This window comes from Tachysurus vachellii, chromosome 24 (genome assembly GCF_030014155.1).
Source record: "Tachysurus vachellii isolate PV-2020 chromosome 24, HZAU_Pvac_v1, whole genome shotgun sequence".
Classification (NCBI taxonomy): Eukaryota; Metazoa; Chordata; class Actinopteri; order Siluriformes; family Bagridae; genus Tachysurus; species Tachysurus vachellii.
In genome coordinates, this window is record NC_083483.1 from 17,218,134 (window position 1) to 17,225,633 (window position 7,500).

General features: G+C 47.1%; 1 protein-coding gene across 1 annotated transcript in view; it reads right to left on the minus strand.

Annotated features, from left to right (window-relative positions):
• Window positions 1–7,500, minus strand: part of LOC132839178 (general transcription factor 3C polypeptide 1-like) — a 28,171-nt gene that overhangs the window by 13,473 nt on the left and 7,198 nt on the right. Inside the window, exons 14-29 of the mRNA XM_060860009.1 lie at window positions 6,968–7,071; window positions 6,565–6,701; window positions 6,226–6,471; window positions 4,965–5,110; window positions 4,515–4,612; window positions 3,369–3,465; window positions 2,855–3,032; window positions 2,674–2,785; window positions 2,430–2,565; window positions 2,185–2,257; window positions 1,940–2,104; window positions 1,595–1,734; window positions 1,370–1,512; window positions 1,090–1,171; window positions 879–991; window positions 702–758 (exon numbers count right to left, since the gene is read on the minus strand). Coding sequence (XP_060715992.1) covers window positions 702–758; window positions 879–991; window positions 1,090–1,171; window positions 1,370–1,512; window positions 1,595–1,734; window positions 1,940–2,104; window positions 2,185–2,257; window positions 2,430–2,565; window positions 2,674–2,785; window positions 2,855–3,032; window positions 3,369–3,465; window positions 4,515–4,612; window positions 4,965–5,110; window positions 6,226–6,471; window positions 6,565–6,701; window positions 6,968–7,071 — 2,027 coding nt within the window. The remainder of the gene's footprint in view (window positions 1–701; window positions 759–878; window positions 992–1,089; window positions 1,172–1,369; window positions 1,513–1,594; window positions 1,735–1,939; window positions 2,105–2,184; window positions 2,258–2,429; window positions 2,566–2,673; window positions 2,786–2,854; window positions 3,033–3,368; window positions 3,466–4,514; window positions 4,613–4,964; window positions 5,111–6,225; window positions 6,472–6,564; window positions 6,702–6,967; window positions 7,072–7,500) is intronic.

Genomic DNA, 7,500 nt, shown 5'->3' on the forward strand with positions numbered 1-7,500 from the left:
TCTCTCTCACTCACGCTCCCTCCCTCTCTCTCACTCACGCTCCCTCCCTCTCTCTCACTCACGCTCCCTCCCTCTCTCTCACTCACGCTCCCTCCCTCCCTCTCCCTCACTCACGCTCCCTCCCTCCCTCCCTCTCCCTCACGCTCCCTCCCTCCCTCCCTCTCCCTCACGCTCCCTCCCTCTCTCTCACTCACGCTCCCTCCCTCTCTCTCACTCACGCTCCCTCCCTCTCTCTCTCTCACGCTAACGGTGCAAAGCTTTTATTAGTTCCAAATTAATTATATTAGAATTTACTCACTACTGTCCTGATAATGTTGTGTCTTATTTGAACCACTACGTTAATGGCAATCACAAGATACACACACACGGGCACACACACGGGCACACACACACGGGCACACACACACACGGGCACACACACACACGGGCACACACACACACGGGCACACACACACACGGGCACACACACACGGGCACACACACACGGGCACACACACACGGGCACACACACACGGGCACACACACGGGCACACACACGGGCACACACACGGGCACACACACGGGCACACACACGGGCACACACACGGGCACACACACAGACACACACACAGACACACACACAGACACACACACAGACACACACACAGACACACACACAGACACACACACAGACACACACACAGACACACACACAGACACACCTGTTCAGTTCATCCTTGGTCTGTGCTGCTTCATCCCCAATAGTGTAAACTTTAAACCTGAAGAGACAAACAGGTGAGATCAGAAAACAATGTCATTTTCTTATTTTTGTGTGTGTGTGTGTGTGTGTGTGTGTGTGTGTGTGTGTGTGTGTGTGTGCGTGTGTGTGTATGCCATACTTATTGAAAAGTTCCTCTTTGGTGTCTGGAAGAAGGACTTCACTAGAAGCACAGCTGGAGCTAAACTTTGTCCTGAGAGCGCTCACAAACTCGTTAAACTCCTCAGCACACACCTGCAACACACACACACACTCAAAGTAAGCAAAACAGACCACTGCACATTCCTGAAAACACAGACACACATACACATGCACACACACGGCAGACTCACCAGCAGGTCTGTGTAATTGTTGGTTCTGTTCATGAACTCATCAACCAAAGTTTTATCTTGATACACTTCAGCCAGGCATATCCTACACACACACACACACACACACACACACACACACACACACACACACACACACAGGTCTAAAGGTTTTAAAAGGATTGTATGTGAGGGTTCTTTCGCTTGATCAGCTAGGTATTGAGTGAACCATCATGTTTCTGTCAGAGTGAAGGATTCTTTTACTGGATTTATTTTAAGTTCTAAATGGTTCTACTGTTTGTACCTGTAGTTCAGATGAGTCTGCGGGTTCTTCATGATGTGGCGTGAGCGTCGGCCGACCGCCAGAGACGTTTTATCCTGAGACATTTCCAGGTCTCTGTGCAGAATATCACGCACCACGTTCCACCCAACAAACGGCTTCTTAATCTGAACACAACAAAAAATAGTTCTAATTATAGTGGGCATGAATGTGTTGGTAGATGCATGTTTGTACAGTGTGTGTGTGTACCTTTCGGTTTAGAAAGTGACTGGCGACTCGACATAACATCAGGATGCTGTCCTCCAGGTGAGTCCACATCACTCGCTGTCTCGTCATCTTCATCAGAGCTTTACGATCCGTCTCATCATGACACAAGCTCTTGCTTCTCACTACACACCCACACAGACCCACACACACCACCACACACATCACAGACCCACACACCACACACACACCACCACAGACCCACACACACACCACACACACACACACACTTGCCTCACTAGTTTCGACACTAGTCTTTCCTTTCAGTACTTATACTCTGTCGATATAAAAATCTCAGACAGATAGAAATCACGAGTCTCTTTTACTCACATTTCCTCCTCTTTTTAGGTGGCTTGATGATTTCTTTCTTCTGCCTCTTGCGTTTTTGTCTCCTTCCTCCACGCACCTGTTGGTTCCTCGAGCTTGGTTCCACTCTGACCTGCACCGCCTCCTCCAGAACAGCAGGAGGAGCTAGAGGATGACCGTCCTGAAACACTGACAGTTACAGACAGACATTAAAACCCTGGAGTCATTAGAGCCCTTACACACAGACACACACAGACGTGTGTACTGACCTGCACACACAGATTTGGAGAAGAGGTGTTTGGACAGAACGTTCCTCAGACGCACTTCGTGACTGTCTCCTGGCTGAGGGGACAAACATCCACGAACATTACAACAACATACTAAAGCAACTGCTGAAATATTAAACAGAACAATTACAAAAATGACAACAGTAACATTTACACAACTGTTCATTACAACACTGGGGTCAGTGTTTAGTTCCTGCTCCCTGCTTTCAGAAATACCACCTTCTCACCTTCTTGGGTTTGTTGAGCAGGTGAGTGGTCCAGAGCCAGTTACGTTTCAGGTGACTGTAGAAGCAAGAGTCTAGTCCTCCTGCCCCCTGCCCATTGCCTGGGGTTATGCCATCATCGATGACCTCACAACTCCCTCTGATCAAACATTTCAAAAAGCACAAACACACTTAACTTAATACACATATTCATAATAAATAATTACAGAAAGAGGAGACGCTAACAGCTAAACGCTACTTCTCTTACTTTAGTGTGTACTGCAGTCTCTCATAACTTATTCTCCCTGCAGCAGAGTCGGGCTCTGCCTCTTCTCTCTCTGCATCTCCATCACTATTACGGTTACGGGGACGAATCACACCTGTCAATGTAAAACAGCGTTAGTTTGCCTGTAGACATTACACTAATAAGGTGTGTGTGTGTTAGTTACCTAGTGGAGTGTTAAGACACACACACAGCAGGTCGAACCAGTAGTTCTCCACATCCTGCTGTGTGTTAAAGGTATAACGTCGTCTCTCAAACGGCCGTGTCTCTATAGCTCGGTTATAGTGAGGCTCGCATACTGTTGTGTCCACAATTGTTGCATGTTTCTTTAGGAAAAAAAAGCCCTGTGAGAGACACACACACACACACACACACACACACAGTAAAGTGATACAGTATGGAAACAATACACATGTACAGTATAGTTTTTGCATAAAATACTAAGTAGCATAGTGTGTGTTAGCGAGAGATGGATATAAAACTGCCAATGCAAAAATGTGTCTGTGTGTGTGAGTGAGAGAGAGTGAGTGGGAGTGAGTGTGTGAGTGAGTGGGATTGGGTGTGTGTGAGAGTGTCAGTGTGAGTGAGTGAGAGTGTGAGTGATCATGTGTGTGTGAGTGAGCGAGTGAGTGTGTGTGTGACAGAGGTACCGTGTGTGAGACAGGTAGCTTATGTGTTACCTGATCCTTGTCCATGAACTTCTCAGTGGGCCCGAACTGTAGAAGACCCATGTAACACAGCCTCTGAAGGTTCTCATAGAAACTGAAGAAGTACTTCCTGTTCAGGCAGGAAATGACATTAAAACAATCAACATCAAATAAGAGCATGATCATTATTATTATTACAAGTGGTGAATTTACAAATGAGAAGGCTAATAACAGTGTGTGTGAGTGAGCGAGTGTGTATGAGAGAGTGTGTGTGTGTGTGAGAGAGAGAGTGTGTGTGAGAGAGAGTGTGTGTGTGTGTGTGTGCGTGTGTGAGAGAGAGAGTGTGAGTGTGTGTGTATGAGTGAGTGTGTATGAGAGAGTGTGTGTGTGTGAGAGAGTGTGTATGAGAGAGTGTGTGTGTGTGTGAGAGAGAGAGTGTGTGTGAGAGAGAGTGTGTGTGTGTGTGCGTGTGTGAGAGAGAGAGTGTGAGTGTGTGTGTATGAGTGAGTGTGTATGAGAGAGTGTGTGTGTGTGAGAGAGTGTGTATGAGAGAGTGTGTGTGTGTGTGAGAGAGAGAGTGTGTGTGAGAGAGAGTGTGTGTGTGTGTGCGTGTGTGAGAGAGAGTGTGAGTGTGTGTGTATGAGTGAGTGTGTATGAGAGAGTGTGTGTGTGTGAGAGAGTGTGTGAGAGAGAGTGAGTGTGTGTGTGTGTGTGAGTGTGAGCGAGTGTGAGGGTGTGTGAGTGAATGAGAGTGTGTGTGCGTGTGTGAAAGAGAGTGTGTGTGTGAGAGAGAGAATATGCATGTGTGTGTGTGCGTGTGTGTGAGAGAGAGAGTGTGTGAGTGTGTGAGAGAGTGTGTGAGTGTGTGTGTATGAGTGAGTGTGTGTATGAGAGAGTGTGTGTGAGTGTGTGAGAGAGAGTGAGTGTGTGTGTGTATGAGTGAGTGTGTGTGTGTGAGTGTGTGCGAGTGTGTGCGAGTGTGAGTGAATGAGAGTGTGTGTGCATGTGTGAGAGTGTGTGTGTGTATGAGTGAGTGTGTGTGTGTGAGTGTGTGCGAGTGCGTGTGTGAGAGAGAGTGTGTGTGTGAGAGAGAGAATGTGCATGTGTATACGAGTGTGTGTGTGAGAGAGAGAGAGAGACAGTGTGTGTGTGTGTGTGTGTGTGTGTGTGTGTGTGTACCGTCGGTGCAGTAGCCTTGTTTTGATGCTAGATGGGAGGAACCTGATGAGGTAATGCTGCTTCACTGGGTCACTCAGATACTCCTCTAAACCATCCACCTACAATCCATACAACAGCAACACAACATGGCAGCAGCAGTATAACAAATGTATTAATATATACTATAAAGTGTAAACTAGTAAAGTGTAGAACTATATAATATTATATTGTAGTATCTAGTACACTTTATACAGTGTGTCAGACTGTCATTAGACTGTCATTAGACTGTCATTAGACTGTCATTAGACTGTGGTAACACTATTATACTGTACAGCACTCAGTGTCCTAGTGTTAATAAAGATTACAGTGTGGAATATATTGTAGTCTATATTATTTTACAGCAGTATAATCTTAGTAAAATATTATTCTTTACAGTGTTGTGTGTGTGTGTGTGTGTGTGTGTGTGTGTACCTTGAAGTTGATCTGGATGATCTGTACATACACACTGAGAGGAAGAGAGATGAGAGCATCGCTGGTTAAAGCCCAGCCATAACCAAACTCTCTGTGGACTGGCAACGGTGGAACAAAGCGCTTCCAACTCACCTCCTTAGTGTACACTGTGACCGAGAGAAAGGTTTAACAATACTGTTATTCATTATCTACATCTGCTTTACAATTTCTCATTGCAAGCCTTCCTTAGTATATATGCCCAGGTGTCCCCTCGTTACCTTCGCCAGGTGTCCCCTCGTTACCCTGCCCAGGTGTCCCCTCGTTACCCTGCCCAGGTGTCCCCTCGTTACCTTCGCCAGGTGTCCCCTCGTTACCTTCGCCAGGTGTCCCCTCGTTTCCCTGCCCAGGTGTCCCCTCGTTACCTTCGCCAGGTGTCCCCTCGTTTCCCTGCCCAGGTGTCCCCTCGTTACCTTCGCCAGGTGTCCCCTCGTTACCCTGCCCAGGTGTCCCCTCGTTACCCTGCCCAGGTGTCCCCTCGTTACCTTCGCCAGGTGTCCCCTCGTTTCCCTGCCCAGGTGTCCCCTCGTTACCTTCGCCAGGTGTCCCCTCGTTACCTTCGCCAGGTGTCCCCTCGTTTCCCTGCCCAGGTGTCCCCTCGTTTCCCTGCCCAGGTGTCCCCTCGTTTCCCTGCCCAGGTGTCCCCTCGTTTCCCTGCCCAGGTGTCCCCTCGTTTCCCTGCCCAGGTGTCCCCTCGTTTCCCTGCCCAGGTGTCCCCTCGTTTCCCTGCCCAGGTGTCCCCTCGTTACCATGCCCAGGTGTCCCCTCGTTACCCTGCCCAGCTTCCACTACGTTAGCGCATTAGCCCTCTCTCTATCTCCTCTTTGTGAATGAATGCAGGCACTTCAGCAACAGTTACAAAAAAATTAAAAGCCAATTTCCTTCCCCATTCCTTGTAACACTTCCTCCACAGTCACACTGTTGGCCAGCATACACCTGACGCCATGGTGGAGCGAGAGAGGTGTTGCGAGGGACGCCATCCAGCTCCTGCCCTGTTACTACTTACCTGACTAACTTACCTGACTAATAAATTACACTTCCAACACACAAACGTTGTGAATAATATAATCAAACTGTAATGTAGTGCGTTAAGCAGTGAACTACATAGATTAGATTAGATTAGACTTACCTGGCTAAAAGTGAGTGATTTGATATAATTAGCCTGATTTGATTGATTATCTGTGATAAGCTGAATTGTGAATATGTGATTGGTGAATCTGTGTACCTGTGAACTGTGTGTGTTCAGGTGATGCCGTGTCAGCAACCTCCTGCTCCTCAGTGTGGGGGGACTGAGTGATGTCCTGCACATCAGAAGTGACCTCTGAGTCAGTAGTCACAGTCGGGCCATTGGGGTCACTTGGGCGCGATCTTTTTAGAGGGTGACCATAGATCAGATACCACAGGAACGTGTGGATCACACGAAAACGTGGCATCTTTGGCTGGTAACCTAGAGAGCGACTGAGTCCTGGCACTGAAACAAACACACACACACACACACTACACTCAACTTCACCGTCTTAACAACTGGGTGAAATCACACAATCCAATGGTATTTTATTCTCACCTATGCTTGGTTTGAAGTCCTTCATCGCCTTCACACCCATTTTCTCCTCCGTCTTTCCCTGGAAATTTACACCATCAGGCTTCGATTTGTTCGCTCCCTGAGAGAGCGCCTTCGCCTTGTCCTCCTCACTTCTTAGCCTGAGAGATAGATAGAGTGGAGGAGAGAGAGCAAGAAAAAGAGACAGAGAGAGGTGGGGGCAGAGAGAGAGAGAGAGAGAGAGAGAGAGAACGCGAGAGAGAGAGAGAGAGTTTGTTACCTTTCCATCATTTTAGAATGTTTTAACCACAGGATGCACACTACTCAGGTCCAGATAACAGATCTCTAAGGCAAACATCTACTGGTAGATTTCTGTAAAGATGCTTAGACACAGTTGATAAAGGTTTTTTTTTTTTTTTTTTTTTACCGATGCACGGTGTAGGAGCTGGAAATCTTGAACCGGACCTGCTCTATAGCACTTCTCACTAATGGATCGTCTGGAGTGACAGATGGATGAACGACAAACTCCACCTGTTAAAAGAGATGCATCCAAAATGATCATCAGTTCCTGTACAACACAATGAGACTCTGATCTCTGGTCTTTGGGTGTTGTTGATCAGAGACTTCATCAATCTCAGTAGATATGATCTCAGTGGTCTCAGCCCTGTTGCTGAGAGTTGTTGGTTTTACTCTCCAAGTCTTGGTTTGAACTGTTGATTATAAGATTCTTGATTTGAGCTTTTTTGGTCTGAGTCTTAGCCCAAAAGGGTCTCGGTCTGGGTCTCGTAGTCGGGGAGTTGTCACTCAGGGGCTTGTTCTGAGTCTCCCAGCTCAGTAATGTGGACACTGGTCTCTTTTCCTATTGTTATAGTATGTAGTATAGTTCTGGGTCGAGTCACTAGAGTCAGAATACTCATCAGGATCTGGATCATATATTCACACATATGTATGTGTGTGTGT